The 24,712-nt window shown below is 57.0% G+C and overlaps 1 protein-coding gene and 1 non-coding gene across 18 annotated transcripts in view; both read left to right on the forward strand.

The window, feature by feature from the left end:
- Positions 1-24,712, forward strand: part of TRPM2 (transient receptor potential cation channel subfamily M member 2) — a 59,272-nt gene that overhangs the window by 29,747 nt on the left and 4,813 nt on the right. For 10 of the 17 annotated variants that reach the window (XM_044750913.2, XM_044750910.2, XM_044750912.2 and 7 more), the window contains 19 exons: positions 191-544; positions 3,780-3,917; positions 5,061-5,190; positions 5,422-5,567; positions 6,404-6,516; positions 6,957-7,170; positions 7,916-8,034; positions 8,629-8,761; positions 9,122-9,293; positions 13,602-13,785; positions 15,071-15,252; positions 15,541-15,673; positions 17,613-17,700; positions 19,564-19,651; positions 20,373-20,530; positions 21,296-21,372; positions 21,701-21,802; positions 23,459-23,545; positions 23,986-24,091. In XM_044750913.2, the coding sequence (XP_044606848.1) occupies positions 191-544; positions 3,780-3,917; positions 5,061-5,190; positions 5,422-5,567; positions 6,404-6,516; positions 6,957-7,170; positions 7,916-8,034; positions 8,629-8,761; positions 9,122-9,293; positions 13,602-13,785; positions 15,071-15,252; positions 15,541-15,673; positions 17,613-17,700; positions 19,564-19,651; positions 20,373-20,530; positions 21,296-21,372; positions 21,701-21,802; positions 23,459-23,545; positions 23,986-24,091 (2,724 nt within the window). Of the gene's footprint in view, positions 1-190; positions 555-3,779; positions 3,918-5,060; positions 5,191-5,421; positions 5,568-6,403; positions 6,517-6,956; positions 7,171-7,915; positions 8,035-8,628; positions 8,762-9,121; positions 9,294-13,479; positions 13,786-15,070; positions 15,253-15,540; positions 15,674-17,612; positions 17,701-19,563; positions 19,652-20,372; positions 20,531-21,295; positions 21,373-21,700; positions 21,803-23,458; positions 23,546-23,985; positions 24,092-24,712 lie in introns of those variants that run through there. The other 7 variants (XM_070488985.1, XM_070488986.1, XM_070488983.1 and 4 more) reach the window with 7 other exon arrangements.
- LOC123278398 (Z6 small nucleolar RNA) lies at positions 24,045-24,098 on the forward strand. Its single transcript, XR_006515760.1, has one exon. It is a non-coding gene; the product is annotated as a Z6 small nucleolar RNA (small nucleolar RNA).

Genomic DNA, 24,712 nt, shown 5'->3' on the forward strand with positions numbered 1-24,712 from the left:
ACGGATCGCAAGGACAGGCCCTGGAGGGTGGGCTCTGTCTAGATGCCAGCCCTTCCCTTGGTGGAGGGCGACCTGGGAGTTCCATGCTCCCTAAGCTGGAGACAGCAGTCATTCAGTCTCCAGGGACACTGAGATCAGGATTACGTGAGGCGATGACTAAGGCAATGACCCCCATGGCACCCTCTCTCAGCCTTCAGAGCTGCACCCCATGATGACGGCTGCCCTCATCTCCAACAAGCCCGAGTTTGTGAAGCTCTTCCTGGAGCACGGGGTGCGGCTGAAGGAGTTGGTCACGTGGGACAGCCTGCTCTACCTGTACAAGAACCTGGACCCCTCCTGCCTGTTCCACTGCAAGCTGCAGAAGGTGCTGGCCGAGGAGCCGGAGCGCCTGGCCTGTGCGCCCGCCGCCCCGCGAGTGCAGATGCACCATGTGGCCCAGGTGCTGCGGGAGCTCCTGGGGGATTCCACACAGCTGCTGTACCCCCGGCCCCAGACCAGCGACCGGCCGCGGCTCACGCTTCCCGTGCCGCACATCAAGCTCAACGTGCGTGCTGGTAACGTGGCCCCCGCCCGGCTCGGCCTGTGTGCTGGGTCCCTGCTGTGTCCTCAGAGCTTTCTAAAAAATGAGCTTTTATTTTTATTAGAAAAGAAGTATGCTCCGTGTCTTAGAAGCTAGGGCTGCCATAACAAAGACCACAGACGGGGTGGTTTAAATATTTATTGTCCCACAGCCTGGAGGCTGAACGTCCAAGATCAAGGTGTAGGCAGGGCCGGTTTCTGGTGAGGCCTCTCTTAGCTTGCAGACTGCCACCTGCTTGCCATGTCTTCACGTGACTTTTCCTCTGTGTGTGCTTTGTGTATCTCTTCCTCTTTTTTTTTCATTCTTTTTTTTCGTGAGGAAGATTTACCCTGAGCTGACATGTGTGCCCATCTTCCTCTACTTTGTATGTGGGACGCCTCTACAGCACGGCTGATGAGTGGAGTAGGTTTGCACCCAGGATCTGAACCTGCGAACCTGGCCTGCTGAAGTGGAGCACGCAGAACTTTAACCACTTAGCCATGGGGCCCGTCTCCTCTCTTCCTCTTTTTATAAGGACACCAGTCCTACTGGATCAGGGCCTCACTCTATGACCTTATTTAACTTAATCACCTCCTTAAAGGCCCTATTTACAAATGCAGTCACAGTGGAGGTTTTAGGCCTCAACATATGAATTTTGAGGACACCATTCTGTCCCCAAAAGGGAGAACTTCTGGTCCCCCAAAATTCATGTCCTTCTCACATGCAAAATACCAACAGCCCCAAAGTCTTGACTTGTTCCAGCATCAACTCTAAAGTCTAAAATCCAGAGTCTCATCTAAATGTCCCTAAATCAGATGTGGGTGAGGCTCAAGCTGCCTTCATCCTGAGGCAGAGCCCCCTCCCTCTGGGAGCCTCTGAGGCCAGATGAGTTATGTGCCTCCAGATACAGCGGTGGGACAAGGATGGACACTCCCATTCCCAGAGGGAGAAATCAGAAAGAAGGAAGGGGTGATGGGTTCTAACAAGTCCCAAACCCATTAGACCTTAAGGCTCGAGATAACTCTCTTTGGCTTGACGTGGCCTCTGGGCCTGCCAGGGCAGCATTGTCACCCCTGTGGCCCCAGGTGGTGGCCATCCCTACAGCAGAGGGCAGCAGCCTTGCCTCTTAGGCACTGGGGGGTGGCATCCTGGTCCAAGGAAGTGACCCCACCCTCTGACACTGAGGAGGAAACTGCCTTGTTCTCTGTGCCTGTGGTGGGAGTGGCAGCCTGATGACCTCTGTGCCCCACTTCAGGGTCATTCATCACTCCCTCCCCACCCCCCCCCCCCAGTCGCTTGAAGGATAATGCATGTTGCCAGCTGGGCAGCTCTGTTTTGCATCCTGTAGGGTCCCAGAGTCCACAGACTTCCCCATCCTGTTTGCTCTGTCCGCTTCAGTCCGAGGCAGTGTTTCTGCTGGTGTGATTGGTGCAATGCTGTCTCTGTTCCTGGTCCACTGAGGTGGCTGCATCCTCGTTTGATGGGAACCCCGTGGCATCCACTGTTAAGTACAATGCTGGTGTTTGCACATGTGTTTAATGTCAGGGCCTATCCATTTCCTGATTCATTAAAGTTTTACAAAATGAAGCCTGCGTGCTGGGTTTTGTCAGACGCCTTTTGAGAAGTTGAGCTGCTCTTCTCCCTTGACCTATGAATTTGATGAATTATTTTCATAGATTTCCTGATAGTGAGTTCTTTTTATTCCCGTCTTGATTCTCAACTTGCTTGCAGTGTAATATGTGTTTAGTATGAGCTGGATTGTGTTGCCAATATTTTTGAGGTTTTGGCATTAGAATGTTTAAACCTTTGTAGTTTTATTTGGCGGCTGCGTTTGTCAGGTTCTGGGATCAATTTTATGTTAGCCTTGTAAAACCCATTGGGAAGCCTGCCTTCTTGCTCTGCTCTGGAACAGTCTGTGTGGCCGGGATTCACTGCTTTTTACGTGCTCAGCAAACTCCCTGGTGAGTCCCTCGGGGCCTGGTGCCTTTCTGGGGAGTAGCTCTAATAACTTTCTCAGTTTCTTTCCTGATGGTTCCTGTCTAGTTTTTTTTGTCTGTTCTAAGATCAGATTTGGTTTTGGTGGTTTTTTTTCCTGCTAGAAAATTATCCACTTCTTTCAGGTTTTCAGATCTGTCCATTGTCCCATTGACCCCTGAGAAGGACGTGGTTGGAGCTCAACTTTCTATATTCACAGTTCTGCTCTTCTTGATTGCAGTGTAGTTAAGATGCCCACTTGGAATGTGCTTAAGAAGGTCCAGTGTAGGGGCCAGCCTGGTGGTGTAGTGGTTAAGTTCTTATGCTCCACTTTGGCGGCCTGGGGTTCATGGGTTTGGATCCTGGGCATGGACCTACACATCACTCATCAAGCCATGCTGTGGTGGCATCCCACATACAACATAGAGGAAGATGGGCACGGATGTTAGCTCAGGGACAATCTTCCTCATGGAAAAAAAAATGTATATATATATTTAAAAAAGAAAAAGAAAGAAAAGGTCTAGAGTGAACCCTCATACTTAGCCATGTCTGTAATTTGAGAAAATAAGCTAAATTTTTAATAAAGATGAGCCTTCAAGGAATTTCTAAAATCACTTAAGGAAAGTGCACCTTTGTGTGTGATGTGGGAAATGCATTCTCTGTTCCAGGAATCGTTTCCAGACTGTCTCAGTATGTGTTTGTTTATGATCAGCCCAGAAGCCTGGGTTCTTTTGTCGTTATGTATGTTGAGTGTGTCTGGGGCCAGGGTGCCCTCGGCTCACATGTCGCCTCGCTGTCCTTCAGCAGCTCTTTCTTGTTGGCCTTCTCTGAAGGAAACACTGTGTAGGTTCCCTGAGGAGCTCACAGCCATGAATCTATCAACAGACTCTGTGTTAGAATTCTCCTTCATAGACAAGGCTTTGATGCCATCAGATACGACTAAAGAAGCTTGAGGTGCCTGGTGTGTAACAAGAGTCTGTAACTGTTGGCAAAGGAGTTAGCTGGGTATTCCACTTTCTGGATGTTCCTCCGTCTCTCCAGAGAGATGGGTTTTGAAGCTGCAGTGTGCGTGAGAACTTCCTGGGGTGTTGCTGAAAATGCAGGCTGCAGGGCTCGCCCTCCAGGGACCGTGGTTCTGAGAAGGTGTGGGGCTGGGCCCAGGACCTGCACCCCCAATAGGCCCCCCGGGGAATCTGATGCCTGTGGGGACCTGGGTGGGGGGCTCTGACCATCCACTGCTCACCAGGTGCAGGGAGTGAGTCTCCGGTCTCTGTACAAGCATTCATCAGGCCATGTCGCCTTCACCATGGACCCGGTCCGTGATCTTCTCATTTGGGCCATCGTCCAGAACCGCCGGGAGCTGGCAGAAATCATCTGGGATCAGGTAACCAGACCTGCTTCCTGGCACACACAGTTGTGGGTGGACCAGTGACAGAGCTCCCACTGGGGAGCCTGGCCAGGGAGCCCAATGCCGACAGCAGGGCAAATTCCAGCCCGGAGGGGCCGTGTCTCTTTCCAGTGACCTGGGGATCTTGGCAGAGATAATCTGTTACTTAGACAAGGAGCAGGCCCCAGACACCCCTGCCCGGAGCCCATCTGTGGCAGTCAGGGAACATCATCCAGCTGAGCGGGGCAGCTCCATAGTCGCCAGGCCCACGTGCGGCTTCATGGTCCGCGATGGAGTATGCTCCAGGCGGCCTTGAGAAGCAGAATGCTGTAGGCGCCAGTCTTCCCTGCGTGGCTTTCCTTTAATTCAAGCTGATGCCCCCTGTAAAAGGAAAGGAGAGTTTTGTAGTTTTTTCTCAGAGAGGGCCCCTGTTCTCAGTGTTGGCATTTCCAAATTGCTCTTGAGGAGTTGGCTGTCTGCCCAGTGTCCCCAGCAGAGTGGCATTGGTGGCTTCTCACTTCTCTGGGAGGTTCGCCCTCTCCCAAGGTGCAAGGTGAGTCAGCGGCAGGGCCAGGCCTGACTGTAGCCTGGGGTGTGCCCCGTGGGGCCCCGAGATGGAAAGACTGCGACCCTAACCCCTCATCCTGCCCCATGCTGCCTTCTGACCTGAGCAGCACCTTCTTTGAGATTTTTCTTAGCCCCTCTGATGCCTGGTGCTGGCGGTACCACTGAGGCAAGGTGCTCTGAGCCTGGACGGGGACATGAATGGACCTGGTCCCGTTTCCCCTCTTGGGAGTGCCCTCTGGCCATTGACCCCATGCCTGGGGTTGGCCTGACACCCAGGGAGAGCTGGGACTCCTGCCACAGGGCTGTGCTGATGCCCTGTGTCCAATCTGTGTTCTGGGTGGGCATGGGGGCCCCCTGGCAAACAGACCACTCCCACTGGCCAGTGCAGGAGGCTGGGCCACCACAAAAGGCTTGCATGTTTATGCGGAGGACCCAAATGGTTTCTATAGTCAGGGGCCACCACAAGTAATCGCCCAATGTGTCCCGGGTCTCTGCTTTCATCAGCCTTGGGCAGTGTCAGGGGTTCCCCGGGCTGGACCATCCAGGTCCTCACTGGCTTTCCCCGGGCCCCAGAGTCAGGACTGCATTGCCGCGGCCTTGGCCTGCACCAAGATCCTGAAGGAGCTGTCCAAGGAGGAGCAGGACACGGACAGCTCGGAGGAGATGCTGGCGCTGGCTGACGAGTACGAGCACAGAGCCATTGGTGAGATCCACAGAGCGGCGGTCTCTGACCACGGCTCGGCTCCTCATGTGTCACCCTGGGGTCCTTGTCCTGGGTCTCAGCCCCTCATGTCACCCTGGGGTCCTCGTCTGGGTCTCAGTCTCTGTTCCTGTCCAGGCTGTGCCATCTGGAGAGGCCACTCTCTGACACTGTCCCCAGGCATCAGGGATTGGGACTCTGCTGCTGTCACACAGGTCTACCTTTTCTGTCCAGGGGTCTTCACTGAGTGCTACCGGAAGGATGAAGAGAGAGCACAGAAACTGCTCATCCGCGTGTCGGAGGCCTGGGGGAAGACCACCTGCCTGCAGCTGGCCCTGGAGGCCAAGGACATGAAGTTTGTGTCCCACGGGGGCATCCAGGTGACCTTCTGAGGGCCCGTTTTCAGAAACACCTTCCCATGGTGCTGTCAGGCCGGACACAGCCTCCTGCTCCCAGAGATGGCACACATCTTCACGCATTTTGGGTCCCTTGGGGACCCAGGGACAGTGCCTGGCCCATCGGGCGCATGGGCAGGCCCTCTCTTCTCCCATTTCACAGTTAAAGAAACTGGTGCTAAGTGAGGGGGCTGGCGGTCATGACGGCAGTTGCTCACCTCCGCACATCAGCCCCTGGCCTGGGCCTTGGGAAGGAGATGTGGGAGGGGGCAGAGCGCCCTCCTGGAGCACGGAGGGCAGGAGCTTCCAGTGTTGCCTCCACGCCTGCGGCAGGCCTGGCATGTGGGAGGTGCCTCTCGGACACCAGCGCTTCCTTGGAGCACGGCTTCATGCCGTCACTGTGTCCATGCAGCACCGTTGTGTGCAGGCCTGTGCTGGGCCTGGGGACGTGGTGGGGAGAAGGCCTGCCCTCTGGTACCCCGACAGAGCTTAGAGGGGCCAGCTGGTGAGAGCCGGAGACCTGCAGCTACAGTGGGAGGAAGATGGGCCCTGGAGCCTGGGGCCCTGAGTCTGAGCCCTGTCTCCGTCCTTACCTCTGGGACACCCTGGCCTGGTTCTGCCCACCCAGAGCCTCTTCCTCAGCTGGAAGAGCCCCCCATCCTGTGCTGCCCACCGAGTCTCAGAGAGCGCTGTGCTTGAGCGAGTGGGGTCACTGCGCCCGGGTCAGACAGGTCACTCACCCTTAGGGAGGGAGCACAGGGGACACGGGGTCAGGGTGGGGTGCGGGTGCCCCCTGTCATGAACCACCCCTCTGTTCACAGGCCTTCCTGACCAAGGTGTGGTGGGGCCACCTCTGTGTGGACAACGGGCTCTGGCGGGTGATCCTGTGCATGCTGGCCTTCCCGCTGCTCTACACTGACCTCACCTCCTTCAGGTGCCCGCCGGGCTGTGGGGCTGCGGGCGGGGCCAGGGGCTCGGGACCTTCATTCCCGAATGCCCCGCTGGAGGGAAGCTGCGTGTGTCCTTGTGGCTGCAGCTGGATCTAGAAGGGTCGAGATGCATATGGGCAGGAGGCAGAGGGAGGGGCCCCACCCATGCGAAGCCCCCAGCACCTGCCCTGCACTGACCACCCACTGTGCCCCCAGCACCCGCATGGCCCGAGTGTTTGCTACAGCCCTAAGAACCAAGCCCGGGGCTCTCTTGGGTCCTCCCTTTGCGGGGTCATCTGGTCCAGCCCTCTCTCTGTAACTGCATGTGTGGGGTCAGCGGGTGCACAGCCTCAGCTGCGTCCCGGTCCTCCTCCTCTGCCGCCCGGGCCGTGTGTGGGTGGCTGAGGTCCCCCGTGCTCTCTCCCTCCCGTGCTCGTCCCCGCAGGGAGAGGAGGCTGCAGGCCGTGCGGGGCCTGCCCCGCATCCGCGCCTTCTTCACCGCGCCCGTGGTCATCTTCCACCTGAACATCTTGTGGTACTTCGTCTTCCTCTGCCTCTTTGCCTACGTGCTCATGGTGGACTTCCAGACCACGCCCTCCTGCTGCGAGTACCTCCTCTACTTCTGGCTCTTCTCCCTCGTGTGCGAGGAGCTGCGGCAGGTGCGTCCCTTGGCTGCCCCCCCACCGCCCCCCCACCGCCGCGGTCCCCTGTCCCTGCCACCCACCCTGGGAGCACTGGCTTGGGCGCTTCCCCACAGTGGGCCTTGGCCCCTTAGTGCACAGTGTGGAAACACCACCTCCTGTCCTGTCGGCCCGGGGCCCAAGAGTTGCTAGGAAGGAGGTGCAGCCGGACTGGTGATGTCGGGCTGGCTCTCCTCTCATTGGCTGCATAGCCTCCTGCAGCCAGAGCCTCTCCACGAGGGGGCCAGAGCCCCAGGCCCTGCACCCCGGCCTCATAGCTGGCAGTCCCAGAACAGAGGGTGCGCCCTCCTCCCTGATCTGTCCTGAGGTCCCAGGGAAGGGACCCGGTGTCCCATGGGGCCTCCTGCCTGCCCCCTCCCCCCAGCTGCTGGGGTCTGGGGTCTGGTACCCAGGGAAGGGTGTGGGGACTCCAGCCAGGCAGGCCAACGAGGTTCCCACGGTGCCCCCCTGGGTCCCACCCTGCGCCCGGAGTCACTGCAGGAAGTAGGAACAAAGCTCCTGGGGGGCTGCCTCCAGTGGGGAGGGGGCTCGCCCACAGCCAGCACACACCTTGGCCCATCCAGCAGGACTGGGGTGGGGGGCGGCCTCGCCTGCTCTTCCTGACGCAGGGGCCGTGGGAGTCCCCCCCCCCCCCCCCCGGGAAGGAGCGAGTGTTCTCGCTGCTGGTGACGACAGCACAGCCTCCCTACCCGCCCCCTCGCAGCTCTTCTACGACCCCGCCGGGTGCGGGCTGAGGAAGACGGTCTTCATGTACTTCAGTGACTTCTGGAATAAACTGGACATCGCTGCCATCTTGCTCTTCATAGCAGGACTGACCTGCAGGTGGGTGGCCACGAAGACACCCACCCTCTCCCCTGGTGGCACCCCTTGTGTCCGGGGCAGCAGCACCCCCAGGGCTGGGCTCGGGACTGGGGTCGGAGCCGGTGCCACCTGGCGGGCTGAGCTCCCGTGAATGCATTTGTCGTCTGTCGAGTGGGCGACCCTGCGAACCCCGGGGAATGTTGGAGGAGATGTGAGAGCTCGTTGTCACCTCAGGGGGTGCCCACCTGCACGGGGCATCCCTCCTTCTGTGGCCCTGGGCCTCTCCACTGCCCACTAGGCCACCTGTGTCTACTGGGCCATGGTCCCCTTTCTCCACAAAGTGAGAGGGACCCGGCCCAGCCTCCTGGTTGCCAGGATGCCCGTCAGGCCTGGCTGCCCTGCCTGAGGCTGGGCTTCCGGACCTTTCTGGAGAACGCCTCCCTGGAGGCTCTGTTCCCTGAGCTCACACCCAGTTTTTAACACTTCGGGGTCCAGGGACCACCAGAGCCCTTTGCCTCCAGGGGCCTCACGTGGGCTGGGGCAGCTGGGCGGGTGGCCAGGGACATGCTCTGCGAGCAGGGAGCTGAGGGGGTCCCTGCTTCTGCCCCTGGCCAGGCTCATACCAGCATTGCTGTACTCCGGGCGCGTCATCCTCTCCCTGGATTTCATCATGTTCTGCCTCCGGCTGATGCACATTTTTACCATCAGTAAGACGCTGGGGCCCAAGATCATCATCATGAAGAGGATGGTAAGGGGATGAGGGGGCCCCCTATGCCAGCTGCAAGTGAGGCGACCCAGGGTTTAAGCACATCCCTAGTTTCCATGTCTCTGCTTCGCCCATCGGGCTTCCACCCCCTGGCATGCCCGTCTCTGGTCTTTGCTGTATGTCACCTCTTCCAGGCAGCCTTCCTTGATCTCCACAGCTCATTCTTGATCCCTGTTAAAGTGTTTATCATTCCGTTCCTTGGGTTCCGGTCACGTCCGACCCCTCCTACACCTCGCAGGGTTCCCTGCACCCAGCTGGGGTTTGGGGGCGGCCTGGGGCTGTGGGCGGGGAGAGCGCCGGGGGGGCGTGTGCGGCTGCAGCGGTGCCGCCCTGTCTCTGCAGATGAAGGACGTCTTCTTTTTCCTCTTCCTGTTGGCGGTGTGGGTAGTGTCCTTCGGGGTGGCCAAGCAGGCCATCCTCATCCACAACGAGAGCCGGGTGGACTGGATCTTCCGGGGGGTCGTCTACCAGTCGTACCTCACCATCTTCGGGGAGATCCCGGCCTACATCGACGGTAGGAGACCCCCCTCCCGGCAGCGCTCCTGACGCTCACGGAAGGACTGGGGAGGGCGGGGCGGGCGTTGCCCACTGCAGGGGCAGGAGCGCAGAGTCCCCGGGGCAGAGAGAACACGCGCATGCGCTGCCCAGGGGGGTGGGAGGGCGTCAGCCCGGGTTGGGGGGAGGCGGAGCTGTACCTTGCAGCCGGCTGAGGCCCCAGGTGGGCGGAGGGCGTGGCCCGGGGGCGGGCGCATCAGCTGGCAGCCCCGCCCCAACATTAAATGCATCCTGTGCCCGCCCTCCCTCCGCACCAGTCAGAAGGGACTTCCTCCTCCCAGAGAGAACGCCTGTGTATCCCGCGTTTTCCTTTTTAGCAGCTTCCTTGAGCTGTAATTCATATACCATAAAGCTCACCCCTATAAAGTGTGCGCTTCAATGGTTTTATGTCTATATACAGACTCTAATTTTAGAACAGTTGTATCACCCCCAAAAAGACACCGCACACTCGTTAGCAGTTGCTCCCTGCTCTCCACTCCGGTCAGCCGTAGGTAACCTCTGATCTGCTTCCCGTCACTGTAGAATTTGCCTTTTCTGGGCATTTCATGTAAATTGGATACTGTAATATGTAGTCTTTTGTGTCTTGCTTCCTTTACTTAGCATAATATTTTCAAGTTTCACCCGCGTTGCTGTCTGTATCATCTTTAATTCCTTTTTGTGGCTGAATAATATTCCACTGCCTGGATGGACCACGGACGTCTACCCCTTCATCCGTTGGTGGACATTTGAGTTGTTTCCACTCTGGCTACTCTGGATCCTGTTGCTTCGAGCAGTAATTGATAAGTTTTCGTGTGGACATGTGTTTTCATTTCTCTTGGATGTGTACCCAGGAGTGGAACTTCTGGGTCATATTGCAATTCTATCTTAACTTTTTGAGAAACTGCCAAACTGTTTTCCATAGGAGCTGCACCGTTTTAGATCCCGCCAGCAGCGTATGAGGGTTCCAGTTTCTCCACGTTCTCAACAACGCTTGTTGTTGTCTGTCCTTTTTGATTCTAGCCATCCTCCTGCGTGAGAAGCAGTATCTCATTGTGGTTTGGATTTGCGTTTCCCTGATGGCTAATGATGTTGAGCATCTTTTCATGAGCTCACAGAGCCATTCGTATGTCTTCTTTGGAGAAATGTCTATTCCTATCCTTTGCCCGCTTTTCAAGTGGGTTATTTGGCTTTTTATTATTGAGTTGTAAGAGTTCTTTACATTTGAATACCAGTCCCTTATCAGATATATGATTTGCAAGTATATTCTGCCATTCCGTGGGTTGTCTTTTCACTTTCTTTATTGTCCTTTGAAGGACAAAAGTTTTTAATTTTCACGATGTTCAGCTTATCAGTTGTGCTTTTGGCGTCATAGTAAGAACGTGTCGCCTAACCCGAGGTCATCAAGATTTATGCCAATGTTGTTATTCTAAAAATTTTATAGCTTAGCTCTTACTTTTGGCCTTGGAGCCATTTAAATTAATTTTTGTATGTAGTATGAGGTAAGGGTCATTCTTTTGCATGCAAATATCCAGTTGTTCCAGCCCCATTTGTTGAAAAGACTATACTTTCCCGTTTGAATTGTCTTGGCACCCTTGTCAGAATCATTTGACCACGAAAAGAGAGGGTTTATTTCTCAGCTCTCAGTTCTATCCGACTGAGCGATACACCTGTCCTTGTGCCAGCGCCATCCTCTCTTGGTTAGCATAGCTTTGCAGTAAGTTTTGAAATCAGGAAGTGCAGTGTGAGTCCTTCAACTTTGTTCTTTTTCAAGATTGTTTTGACCTCTGAGTTTTTTTGGGTCTACGTGAATTTTTGATCAGCTTATCTGTTTCTCTAAAGAAGGCATCTAGGATTTTGACTGTGAACAGGAGATGTCTTTCCACTTATTTAGATCTTTAATTTCTTTCACCAATATTTTGTAGTTTTCAATGTATAATTGCACCACTTTCATTAAATCTATTCCTAAGTATTTTATTATTTTTCATGCTACTGTAAATATAAGTGTTTTATTAATTTCATTTTTGGATTGTTTATTGCTGGTATATAAAATACCCTACATTTTGTATAGTGATCTTGTCTCCTGAAACCTTGCTGAACTGCCTTCTTAGTTCTAAGAGTTTTTAGTGGATTCTTTGGGCTTTGCTATGTATGAGATCATGTCGTCTCAAATAGAGGTCCTTTCACCTACTCCTTTCAATCTGGGAGCCTTTCCTTTCTTTTTCTTGCCTGATTATCCTGGCTAGACCCTCGGGTACAATGTTTAATAGAAGTGTCAAGAACAAACATCTTTATCTTGTTCCTGTTCTTAGGGGGAAAGCTTTCAGTCTTTCACCATTAAGAATGGTGTTAGCTGTGGGTTTTTGGTAAATGTCCTTTATTTGGTTGAAGAAGTTCCCTTCTCTTCTGGTTTCTTGGGTGTTTTCATTATGAAAGGGTGTTAGATTTTGTCAAATGCCTTTCCTGACATGTACTGAAACGTTCATATGGTTTTTGTTCTTATGCTATTAATATGGTGTCTTAGTTGAATTGATTTTCGGGCGGGATGTAGCTCTCTTGGTCATGGTGTATAATTCTTTTTTTGTGTTGCTGGATCCAGTTGGCTAGCATTTTGTTGAGGTTTTTGCATCTGTAGTCACCAGGTACTGGTCTGTAGTTTTCTTGTAATGTCTTTGTCTGGTTTTGGTATCAGGGTGACACTGGCCTCATGGAATGAGTTAGAAAGTATTTCCTCCTCTTTTAAATTTTGGAAGAGTTTGTGAAAGATTGCTTTTAATTTTTCTTTAAACATTTGGTAGAATTCACCAGGGAAGCCATCTGGGCCTGAACTTTTCCTTTGTGTGAAGTTTTAAAATTACCAATTCAATCTCTTTGCTTGTTACGGGTCTGTATATATTTTCTGTTTCTTCCTCAGTCACTTTGGGCAGTTCGAGTCTTTCTGGGAATGTGTCCATATTTCTAAGTTTTTAAATTTGTTAGCATACAATTTTTGTATTGTTTCCTTATGGTTCTTTTTATTTTTGTAAGGTTGGAAGTAATGTCCTCTCTTTCACTTATGATTTTGTAATTTGAGCCTTTTCTTTTTTTTCTGACCAGACTAGCTAAAGGATTGTAATTTTGTTGATCTTTTCCATGAACCAGATTTTGGTTTTGTTGCTTTTCTTTATTGTTTTTGTATTCTCTATTTCATTTATTTGCATTCTAGTCTTTATTATTTCCTTCCTTCTGCTTGCTTTGGGTTTAGTTTGCTTTTCTCTTTTTAGTTCACGAAAGTAGAGGGTTATGTTATTGATTTTAGCTCTTCTTTTTAATATAGGTATTTATAGCTATCAGTGAGTTTCTATCCTAGAAAATTAGTAACACTTAAAAAACATATATTTGGAGCCAGCCTGATGGCCTAGTGGTTGAAGTTCCCCGCTCTCTGCCTTGGCGGCCTGGGTCTGTTTCCTAGTCGTGGAAACACCACCCGTCTGTCAGCTGCCGTGCTGTGGTGGCTCACAGAGAACTAGAAGGACTCACAACTAGGATGTACAACTGTGCCCTGGGGCTTTGGGAGAAAAAAAGTGGAAGATTGGCAACAGATGTCAGCTCAGGGCAAATCCTATTCTACAAAAAAAAAAAAAAAAGTGTATATATATTTGATTACAAAATACTGCACGCTTGCTGTTGCAAAATCTTAAAATTCAAGGTAAGAATGGAGAAAAATGTTACCCATAATCCCACGTCACCAAGTTAACTACTGTTAACTGCTTAGTGTGTTTCCTTAGAGGTCTTTATGCGTGGGCTGAATGTGAATCTGTTTCACCGCAGTCCATGACCCTTCCTTTTCCACAAATGCGGGACTGCGTCTCAGTGTGTGGTCGCCTGTTTCTCGTGTCGGCGTATTCCCCCTGCTGCATTTCTCCTTTCTCATATCTCCCTTCTCATGCGATTGTTACTTGTTCTCTTTTTGAATTCCTTCCTACCACGTTGGGCTCCTGGGTTGGGACCTGGGTCTTAGTGATGGTGGTAGCCCCAGTCCCTCCCGCGGCTGGCCCTGAAGGAGTGGCTGGGTCCTGGGCAGGGGTGCCTGCCAGCCTGGGTGCTCCTGGAGCTCCCCTTGGCGCCACGCTCCCTGCCCGCGGAGGAGGCTGGAGGCACATAGACGCCCCCCTCTGGGCTTCCTTTAGGGCTGAGCTGACAGCTGAGGTCACCCAGATGTGCAGGCATCCAGGCCTGTGGGGCTCCTCATCGCCTGAGGGACTCTCATGACGCTGTGTGGCTTTCCTTGTCCCTGCCACCCCACAACCAGGCGTGAACTTCAGCCTGGACCACTGCAGCCCCAATGGCACAGACCCCTACAAGCCCAAGTGCCCCGAGAGCGACGCCACCCGGCAGGCGCCCGCCTTCCCCCAGTGGCTGACCGTCATCCTGCTCTGCCTCTATCTGCTCTTCGCCAACATCCTGCTGCTCAACCTCCTCATCGCCATGTTCAAGTGAGTGCCGTGGGCAGGCTGGCCCAGGCTGCCCGGACCTGCTAGCTTCCTGCCATTGCCACGGGCAGTGTGACCAGAGCGTGAGCTGGGGACCCTGGTCCTTGGAGGCGCCCAGCTCAGCCCAGCTGGAACGTGCATGGCCACTCTCCCTGGTCACTGGTGCATCTGTCCAGGGCCCTGCTGTGGGGACCAGCTCGCAGGTGGTGCCAACCCCCAGGCCGTGCTATGTGGAGGCTGCAGGCCAGGGGCACATTGATGTCTTGCTCCTCCCCTCTCCTGGGCTCCTTCCTGGGGTCAGCGGGGCTGCAGGGGGTGGGCTCCAGGTTCCTGGTCACGGATCAGCCTACAGAGTCACTGGGCACGGCACAGGGAAGTCAGCCTCCCTGGAGGGGGCTCGGGGCACAGCGGTGTGCGAGGGGCAGCTTAGATGCCCGCCTGGGGAAAATCCCGGGAAACACATTGAGCTTCACTCAGCCTCTGTCCTTTCCGAGAAAATACTATTTCACAGGTTGTTTGTGGAGAGGAAATAAGATTCTGAGGGTGAAAGGTTTGGTGCAGGCCTCCCACTTTGCAGAGAAGGGAATCGGGCTGGACGGGGCTGCTCTGAGGGCTCTCATTGTGGGCAAGCGCATGTCAGCACTGATTGAAAATGCTGCTCTGCTGATGCAGGATGACCTGTGGGACCCGGGACCCTTGTAAAAATCCCTGAATTGCTGGTCTGAGTAGGCACTGTTTCTCTTCCCCTTTTATCAGCTAAGTTGCTGAGGTTGTCACTTTCTGATTTAATGTGCACTGGTACTGTGCTATAGAGGCCAGGAGGGGTCAGCTGGCCAGGGGCTCTGTCCCTGTAGCAAGTGAAACCAGTGTGGCTGCATTTATGCACCGCTGACCTCCCCTCGAGAGGGGCTCTCTTGCCTCGGATTCGGCTCTGCCGAGGTCCATCTGCAAGATGACAGATGTGCAGAGAATAAATGCGTCTGCCCGTTAAAGACATCGTTCCTCCTGTTTGCCAGATTCGACTGATAAACTCCTGTTGGAGTTCACTGCCAGGACATTGTCCATCTCCTGAGAAACGTGTTGCTTTGTTCTTCTCCCCTTGGCTCCCAGGAAGCTCAGAATTCCGAGGCTGGCTGATCAGCTGTCTTTTTCTGCACCTAGACTTGCCCTCCTGGGCGGTGTGTGTTTGCTTTTTATGGGCATCAGCCAGACACTCCAGGCATGACATGGGCGTGTTCCGTGTCTTGTCGTTTTTGGGTGACCCATGTGTTCCTTGCCTCCCTGCCAGCTACACGTTCCAGCAGGTCCAGGAGCACACGGACCAGATCTGGAAGTTCCAGCGCCACGACCTGATAGAAGAGTACCACAGCAGGCCCCCGGCGCCGCCCCCCTTCATCCTCCTCAGCCACCTGCATCTCTTCATCAGGAGGGTGGTCCTGAAGATACCCGCCAAGCGACACAAGCAGCTCAGTAAGCCAGCCCCTCTGCTGTCCCCAGAGCGTGTTCCCAGCCATCTTGGGGAGCAGACGGGCACTGAGGGGTAGGCATGGCAGCTCCTTCTGAGATCCTGGGAGCTGGGCAGGTATGCGGACCACTCAGGCCGTGACCTCCCCCAGCCCACTCAGGGGTGGGCGTGGTGAGGCTCCTCCTGCCATGTAGGCTGCAGACCCCCCGACCCAGTGGGGCCCTGGAGTGGGTCAGGGCTTCACGTGTCCTCCTCACACAGAGCTCAGGTCCCTCTGTCTGCTCCTTCCACAGAGAACAAGCTGGAGAAGAACGAGGAGGCCGCCCTGCTGGCCTGGGAGATCTACCTGAAAGAGAACTACCTGCAGAACCAGCAGTGCCAGCGGACGCAGAGGCCGGAGCAGAAGATCCAGGACATCAGCAATAAGTACGGGAGCCGGGACAGTCCTCTGAGGGAGATGCCACTGCCTCCTGCTGTTCCATGACCCCATAAGGGCAGAGCCCACCTTGGCGGGGGTGGGGGAGGCGGCGACTGGTCACCTGGGGCAGGAAGCCCCTGTGCCTCAGACTGGACCTGTGTCCTCAGCTGATCCTCGGCCTCTGGGTCCTAGGGAAGGCTGGATCCGTGCGGGGAGGAGGATGAAGCCATCTGTGCTGGGGCTGAGGAGGACCCCGGGCTTCCTGGAGAGGCAGGGGTAGAGGGTCCCTGGTGGAGGGGCAGGTGGGCCCACAGGAGGCCGACTCAAGGCCTGGGAGGGTGAGCATGGAGCTGGTTGGCACACGGCCTTGCTGCAGCTCTGCAGGGCGTTGCTCAGCTGGCCGGGAGCTCAGGCGCGTTCACGCCGTCTTTCTCCTCTCCACTTCTCCGCCTGCTTCCTTCCAGGCCGTGAGCTGGGGGTGGGAAAGGATCTCTGCTCTTTCTCTCCACCCTGCCCCGCTCCACCGTGGTGTGGGTCAGCAGGGCCCTTGGGGCATAGACGTGGGGTATGGTCCTGTTGTCAGTGTGGGTCTCACTGTGGGCCAGGAGGAGGGAGGGGACACTGGCCACCCAGACATGCAGCTCCTGCCCCTGGCCCAGAGGTTCCCGCAGGCTGTGGAGGGGGCATCCTGGGGTTGCAGAGGAGTGGCCAAGAGCCTGGGCTCCCTCTGCCCAGGCCAAGTGCCCCCTCCTTAGACATGGACACCTGCCTGTCTGCGCCTCTCTTGGCTTGTCTGTGCGATGGAGATGATGCTAGTATCTGTCGCTGGGAGGCATTTCCAGAAAGCAGTGGGAGTGAGCGTGTAAAGTCTTTGCACGTCCCGTGCTGGGGTCACAGCCGGTGCCCCATCACCATCAGTTATTGTGGGTGTCGCTCTTATTGTCACTGCTGCACATTAGTGATGACAGTGGCGCCTGGCCTGGTCACCTTCTCTCCATGGGTTGGGTGAAGAACCGAGGCCCAGGGAGGCAGCATGGCGCCCTGGCCCCACAGCCTTGGGGCTGAGCTGACTCGACCCCGCTTGTCATGGTGACTGAGTTGCGGGTCCCAATGCGCTCCGCCGCCTTCTTTCGGATAACCACACAGCATGCCTGCGAGGCTGGCTGGGGAACCGTGGGGAGTGGTAATGTGGCTGTTGTGGGATGAAGCAACACGTAGTGAGAATGGAAGGAAACTCCCCGGCCCTTGGGAAGGCATCCCTCCGTCTTCCCTCCACAACTGTTCAGAGTGGGGCTCGGCCCCAGCTCTGCATTCACCGTCACTGAAACGTTGCTCACTTTGTAACAGAAGAGTGTTCTTGGCAGTTGGCGCCGCAGGAGAGAGGAAGTACAGGAACCCTGGGCATAAACAGACGAGTGTTTGGACGGATGTTTGGTTTATGGGTTGTTTTACCTATAAACACAGCAGGCCAAAGTTGGGAGAAATTCCTGTGTTATAGCAAAATAAGACAAAAACCAGACATCTCCCAAAAACAGCACTGCTCCCTTCCCCCAAAACTCCAGTGCTGCCCAGAGGTGGCTCTGTGGTTTGTGACTCAGGTTTCGGGGCTGTGGCTACAGCCTGTGGGTGAATCGAGGTGGGAGCCCAGGTGTGTGCGCAGCTGGCACTCCTGCGTCTCTCCCCGGGTGCACGGATGCGCTGTCAGAGCGCCGGTGAGCCCGGGTGTCACTCACTGAGAGCTTCTTCTTGGGGCACCAGGCAGTGCTCATTCTATAGGAAATGCATATTAGAGGTACTTTCAATTTAAGGGGAAGACACCTGACATCGAGGCCAACAGAGCCAGGGCTGCTGTGTCTATAGGGCTGTCCGCCTGCAGACTGGCACTACGTCTCCTCAGTGTCCGGGCCCCGAGCCCGGCCTGGCTGGCTCAGCTCTGTGCTCTTTCAGGGTGGACACCATGGTGGACCTGCTGGAAATGGAGCGTGTGAAGCGGTCGGGCTCCATGGAGCAGAGACTGGCCTCCTTGGAGGAGCAGGTGGGTTCTGGGCCAGGGCCTTGCGTCTGGGGCATGGATCCAGTGGGCCCGTTGGTCACTCTGCAGTGTGGTGGCCTTGAGAATGAGCCCTCTGGGAAAACAACAAAGATGAGGAGGTGGGCAGTCATCCCCAACTGGAAGAGGCACCCTCATCGTCCTCCAGAAAATTCCACTGAACACTTCCCAGGCTGTGCTCCACCACACTCCACGGCGGGGTGTCCACACCCTGGGCCAGTCTGAGGAGCAAACTTTCATCCCTCCTCTGGCCTCCTCAGAGCTGTCCTCTGGACTCTGCCCTGGGAACCTGGGAGGGGGCTGCTTTCTCAGGCTGCGGCTGCCCAGGGAGGGAGGGCAGCAAAGATGCGATTGAACGCTGGCGGATGATTGGGCCGAGGGGCAGCCTCAGAAAGCAGCCCCAGGTGAGAGGATGGTGGCTAGCAGGCAAAGGACCACAGCCTCCACCCCCGCTCCCCAATCAGTGTCCACTGACGGCTCCCTGACAGCCGGGCCGCACTCACTGGGGTCCGGGCCCTCAGGCTGAGACGGGCTTCCTGAATGGCTTCTTGAATGAGAGTCATCCCCTCACAGGCCAGGTGGTGCCTGAGCGCTGCCAAGGGAGAGTAATGTGTGCTAGTTCATTCATCCATCCATCCCTTCATTTATTCATCAATCCATTCGTTCATTATCCATCCAACTATTCATCCATCCATCCATCCATCCATCCATCCATTCATCAGTCCATCCATCCATCCATCCGTTCATTCGTCAATCCATTCATCCATCCATCCATCCATATATTCATTCATCAATCCCTTCATTTATTCATCAATCCATTCGTTCATTATCCATCCATCTATTCATTCCACGTTTCCTGTGCTCCTCTTCTATGCCGCATCCAAGACTGGCCTTGGGAATGTCAGGGTGAACAGGCATTGTCTCGTTCTGGGGGTCCCAGTCAGGGGGCACAGACATAAACATCCATTGCCACAGTTTGTTTCCACAGGGTGGAACAGTGGAGGTGGAGTAAGCACCGTGAGGAGTGGGGAGGTGGATGCGGGGGCTGATGGTCAAGGAGGCCTGAGGCCTCCAGGACAATGGAGGGCAGAGGTCGGGTCCCCACCCCTGGTGCCCCGCCGTGGGCCTGCTCTGGGTTCCCGCCCCAGGACCTGTGCTTTCTGACAAGAGCCCTTGCTGCCCACAGCAGAACCCCCAACAGTTCCTGACCCAGAGCTGTAACTGGAGCACTGCCCTTCCCAGCCTTGCTGTGCTGGGTGGGGGCAGGCCACTCGGCCCCTCTGTTGGTGAGGCATCCACCATCAGCCAGGTCTTGCCAAGGGGCCACTGCACACTGGGGTCTGCCCAGGCCGCCTTTCCCCGGGAGGGGCTCTTGCCTTGCTGACACCCCCTGAAGTGAGTGCAGCTGCTGCCGAGCTGCATTCTCCTGGGCCCTGTTAGTCACAGACGGTTCCCGCCATCCTCTGTAGTTGAGCTCGTGTGGCCTCCGGAAGTTTCTTTCCTCTGGGAGGAGCAGGAGCTGTGGAAGCCTCCGCGGGTGGTCATGTGCCACTCTTCCTGTGGCTCAGACTTGTCTTACTGGGGCTTCAAGTTGGGTGGATGGCCTCTGGTGCATCCAGTCCCAGTGGTCACTGTGTCTCATTGGCCGGCGCTGCTGGCAGTCAGCAGCCGTGACCCTGAGGGAAGCAGGACTGGCCTGGACACTGGAGGGGTGGCCCCGGCCGGACGAGTCCTCTCGGTGGTGCCCTCGCTGTTTTGGCAGCTGCCTGGGGAACAGGTGGGCTGGAGGGGTGGGTGTGCCGCATGGGGGCAGGTGTTGACCAAATCTTGTTGGGACGTGCCTTCCAGGTGGCCCAGATGGCCGGAGCACTGCACTGGATGGTGAAGACCCTGAGGGACGGCGGCTTCGGCTTGGAGGAGGGCGTCCCCACTCTGGGTGAGTGGGTGGCCGAGCCAGCAGCAGTCTCTGCCAGCCTGCGTTCCTTTGAGTCTGGGGGTCTGTGGGAGGAGAGGCGGCAGGCAGGGGCTCGTGCTGGGCCTGGAGGAAGGCTGCGATCGCATCTGTTTCTGAGCCCTGCAGGCCCAGCGCCTTGGGGAGCATGGCCTGCTCCTCCCGACACAGGTGCCAAGCGCGGCTGAGCCCCCCAACTTGACTAGGTTGGGGCCTTCCAAGAGGCTCCTGGCCCACAGCCCCCTGACCACCTGTGCATCATGCTGCAAAGGGGGGCAGCTCTAGGAGATGTCATGACCCAGTCATGTCAACCGGGAGACAGAAGGCAAAGTGTGTTTTCCTAAGTTTGTGGCCAGCCAACAAACAGGCACGAGTATCCCTCAGGTGTTGCTGGCCCCAGGGGAGCAGGTGTGCGCTCCTTACCTGGACAGGCTTCTCTAGGGCCTGGAATCCAGCTGCTGGTAGCTGCACAGGAGGCAGGTCCTGGCTGTGGGGCACTGCCATCCTCAGATCACTGTCCTCCTCGGGCTGCAGTGCTGGGGCTCTGGGGAGGGTGCCCCCTTTCGGGCTGGCACTCAACCTGGGCTCGGGGAGGTGGAGGCAGCCCAGTTTTGGGGAAATGACCGTGGAGGATGTCCCTGTCCTGTGGGCCGGGTGCCTGAGCCCGGGCCTGGCTTTGCATATGGCTCCGTGTGGCTGTTCCCAGCACCCCAGAAGGCCTCAGAGGGGCAAGACCCTGAGCTTGACGGAAGGCAGAAAGCAGAGGACCCGGGTGACGCCCACCACGTGAATGCCCGCCACCTCCTCTACCCTAGTTCCCGGGTCATGCGCTTCCCCGTGCCCAACGAGAAGGTGCCCTGGGAGGTGAGTGCCTGTCCCAGCCATGCTCCCCATCAGGCAGGGGCTCCCTGTATTCTGTGGGGGAACAGTTCTGCCCCAAACCCTCTGACTTAAGGACAGAGGCACAGATCACAGTTCCCATCCACTGTAGCCTCACAGGGCCATGTTGAACAGATGGGGAAACTGAGGCACGCAGGTCCATACAGATAGAGGTGGTAGAGCTGGGATTTGAGTCCAGGGCATCCATGGGCCTCTGATCCATGCACAGAGCCCAGCACAGCTCCAGGGCTGCTCCTACTGCCTGTCATCTGCCCTGGTACCTCTAGTCACCACACTGTCCTAGATCCCACCATCCCAGGCGAACGGTCACTTCCCCCTTTCCTGAGGGCCTGGCGAGTGAGAACAACGGAGAGAGAGAGATGGTATTCAAGTGCCCACTCGCAGGCCTTCTCTCTGGCCTTTCTGGAACATTCCAGGCTGCTGCTTCCATTGCCTTCTCCCCAGTCTCTGCCAGTTGGAATCCTTGTCCCTCTAGAGTCCAGCTTAGACCTCTGTACCTAGACCACCAGTCCAGTCACCAGCCCCCTCGGCTGGGTCCCCCGTGGGGCGTGTCCCTCAGGTCGGCCAAGCTCAGAGCCATGGTGTGCACTGGGGGGCCGTCTCGGGGTCCTTGGCTGTGATGCTTTGAGGAGAAGGAGCCGCCCGCCCTCAGTCTTCCTGGGTGCCTGGGCCCGAGCTTTGACAGGGGCCGAGGATAACAGTCTGAGGAGAACGCCCCCGTTTCTGCAGACAGAGTTCCTCATCTACGACCCACCCTTTTACACGGCCGAGAGGAAGGACAAGGACACGGTGGACCCTGTGGGGAGGTGAGTGCGCACCTCTCCACTCTCCCCAGCCCTTCCTCATGGCCCAGGCGGGAGGGCGAGGGAGCGGCCTGGGTGCTGCAGAGTGACTGTGGGAACCCACTCAAGTGGGGGTCGGGCCTCCTGCCTGGTCGGGGCCCTGTTCTCCCCAGGGGCCCGGGACACGCTTGGGAGGTGCATGGTTGGGGGTTCCCTGGCCTGGTGAGGGGCCCTCCTGTCCTCTGCCCGTGGCCTGGCCAGCCGCGTCCCAGGACTGGGCCGAGGCCTGCAGTCACCGAACCGCCCTGCCTCCACCGACTCTCATGGGGGCCGCCTTCCTGTCCTCTCCCAGCACCCTGGAGCCTCTGTCCGGGATCAGCTACAACGCCTTGGATGGCCCCGTGGACCGCCGCAGCTCCCACGGCCCCTACGCCGTGCGGGATGGGCTCCCTCGGTGAGTGCCGCCCTGCCCAGGGCTTGCTGCCGGGGTCAGCCTTCTTCTCTTGGCAATCTGCGCGTTTTTCCGATTAAAACAATAGGGAAGAAAAGAAAGATCAACCTAAAGCATTTACTGGCATCCCCACGGGGAACTCTCCCCTGCAGGACACAGTGGGGAGTGGGGAGGGCGGGGACTTGCCCCAGCTGGCCGGGGCGCCTCTCCCTGCTTCCCTGAAGTCTCCTCGATGACTTCCACTCCTCTGCGGTACAATGCTGGTGACCTTGCTGGCCGACCTCCATAGACGCCTGAGAAGGAAGCAGGAGTGACAGAAAGGACTCTGCCAGCAGGGGGAGCTGTTACAGGGCCACTGGGGTTACTTTAGGGGGTGGTGGCATGTCCCAGCTTCTGTTCTCTGTAGGGACAGGCACTGAGCCCCATTGTACAGGTGATGCATTGGGGTTACGTTTAGGGGGTGGTGGCATGTCCCAGTGTGTGTCCTCTGTAGGACGGGCATTATGCCCCATTGTTCAGGTGAGGTATTGGGTTTACCTTTAGGGGGTGGTGGTGTGTGGTGCCCCATTGTACAAATGAGGACACCCCACATAAAGATGTAGGTGACTGGTGGTGTCACACCCAGAAAGCACTTGGTGACGGCCTACCTCCCAGCCTGGGGTTCTAGAGGAAAGGAGCCTCTCTGACCCGGGGTCACTGGGGAGGTGGCACCACCAGGGTCCCGAGGCTGAGGAAGGGGCCGTGAGAATTAGAGGAATGAGGGCACGCTACTGGGATGTGGGGAGCCCCATGGTGCAGGCGGGAGCTGAGGGGGCCTGAGGGAAGAGGCAGGTGGCGGGCCTCTTGGGGAATGTTCTGGAACAGGGAGTGGGTTACTCTGCCTGGATCCAGAGGCTGTGTAAGGAGGTGTGGAGACGGATGGGGTCTGAGAACAGAGACGGTACCAGGAGTGGTTTCAGCTCTGGTGGCGGGAGGTTGTACAGGACGGGGCAGAGCGGCGTTAGGAAGGTGCAGGTGGAGCTGTGGGGGAGAGGGCAGTGTCTCAGGGGGACCAGCCAGGTGCCCGCGCTCACGTGTGCTGAGGCCTTCAGATGCAGACACCAGCAGTGCGGTGCAGTGCGATGGGGTGTCATGCACTCTCTGGGGGACACGACGGCCACTTTAACACCTGGCGCATCTGCAGGGGCTGACCTGCTCCGAAGGCCCCTTGCCTTTTCCTTTCCTTCCCTTCCCTTCCCTTCCCCTCCCCTCCCTTCCCTTCCCTTCCCTTCCCCTCCCCTCCCTTCCCTTCCCTTCCCTTCCCTTCCCTTCCCTTCCCTTCCCTTCCCTTCCCTATGGACCCCAACGTAATCTGAAGCCCCTGCTTCACCCCTTGGAGTCCCCAAGGGACAAGACTGGCCGAGGACAGCCCTGGGTGGGCGAGGCGGGTTCGGCAGGCTGGCGGAGGGGTCCTGTCTGGGCCTGCACGCAGTGGCCCCTTCCCTGCTTCCATCGAGGCGGGCAGCCTGGGCCCTGAGAATCCTGGGCCGGGGCCGGGCCGGGCCGCATGCTGCCCGTGTGAGTGCCCCTGCCTGCTGTCCCCTCTCAGCCACCCTCCCTGCCCCGTCCTGGGTCTCCCAGCAGAGGGCGGCCAACTGAGCAGACCCCTCTCCACCCTAGGAACCCCATGGGCCGCACAGGGCTGTGGGGGCGCGGGGACCTCACCTACTTTGGACCCAACCACACGCTGCAGCCCGTGGTCACCCGGTGAGTCCGCCAGCGACGAGGACACGTGGTCACCCACACGCCTTGTGAGGGACTCACTCTCTGACCCTTTCCCCTGCGCCGGAGAGCCCAGAGGACAGTTCGTACTTGGTGCCTGGTACCAGCCTCATGGCGGGGCCTGGATAAATGTGGTGCATCCCGAAACACAGGGCATTTCTGGAGTCATGAAGGTGGACCAGCTGGGTCCAGGGCACGTGCTTCTTTAAGGCTTTTGATAAAGAAATATTCTCCAAAAAGGCTGGGCTGTTCTGGTCCAACCAGCAGTTCTGGGAGTGGGGAGGACACTTCCAATGGTTACCATCTCTTTCTTTCCCTGGAGCAAGAACTCAGGAGAGGAGACAGGGTGGGGGCTCCCCCTGGTGCAGAGGCAGGTGGGCTGACCTCAGCACCTCCGGGAGCTGTGAGCCGGGCCGCTTTTGCAGTTGGAGGCGGAACCAGGATGGAGCCATCTGTAGGAAGAGCATAAAGAAAATGCTGGAAGTGCTGGTCGTGAAGCGCCCTCTCTCAGAGCACTGGGCCCTGCCGGGGGTAAGCATCGCCAGCCGTCTGTCTATCCATCGCTCATCCGTTCGTCCGTTCCACTCGCTGACTGAACACCAGCCCCTGCGGCCCCTGCCCTGGACCGTGCTGGACTCTGTCCGTGGTTCTGCATGACCGCGGCTGGTAGCCGGCCTATCAGAAGGGATTCTCCCTCCTACTTCCTCACTTCGCAGCTGTGGAACAGGTTCAAATGCTCTTGAGTGTGCAGGAACGAAGTCAGCCCCTCTGTGTCCCTGGGGCCGCTGAGGAGGCTGAGCGGGTCTCCTGGCGGAGTTCACAGCGCTGGGGGCAGGCACGGCTCCCCACGCAGACGTCTCAGGTGCGCCCCTGCCCTCACCCTGCAGCCCCAAGCTGAGCTCTAAGGACGGGATGGCCTTGTCCAGGGGCCAGGACAGGGGTCAAACAGCCCCTCGGCTCCGGGGCAGCAGCTGGTTGTGGGGCTGAATGCCGCAGTGCAGCCCAGAGGCCTTGGGAGGATGGACAGAATCATGGTACGGAAGGCCCTGGGCCTGTCCTGTCCGCATGGGCTAAGCTGCTCAGGTCTTGCTCCCAGATCGGTCTGCCCTCCCCGCCCCTATCATTACTCTGGGGTCAGAATAGTCTCGTTCT

This window comes from Equus asinus, chromosome 18 (assembly GCF_041296235.1).
Source record: "Equus asinus isolate D_3611 breed Donkey chromosome 18, EquAss-T2T_v2, whole genome shotgun sequence".
In the NCBI taxonomy this organism is placed as follows: Eukaryota; Metazoa; Chordata; class Mammalia; order Perissodactyla; family Equidae; genus Equus; species Equus asinus.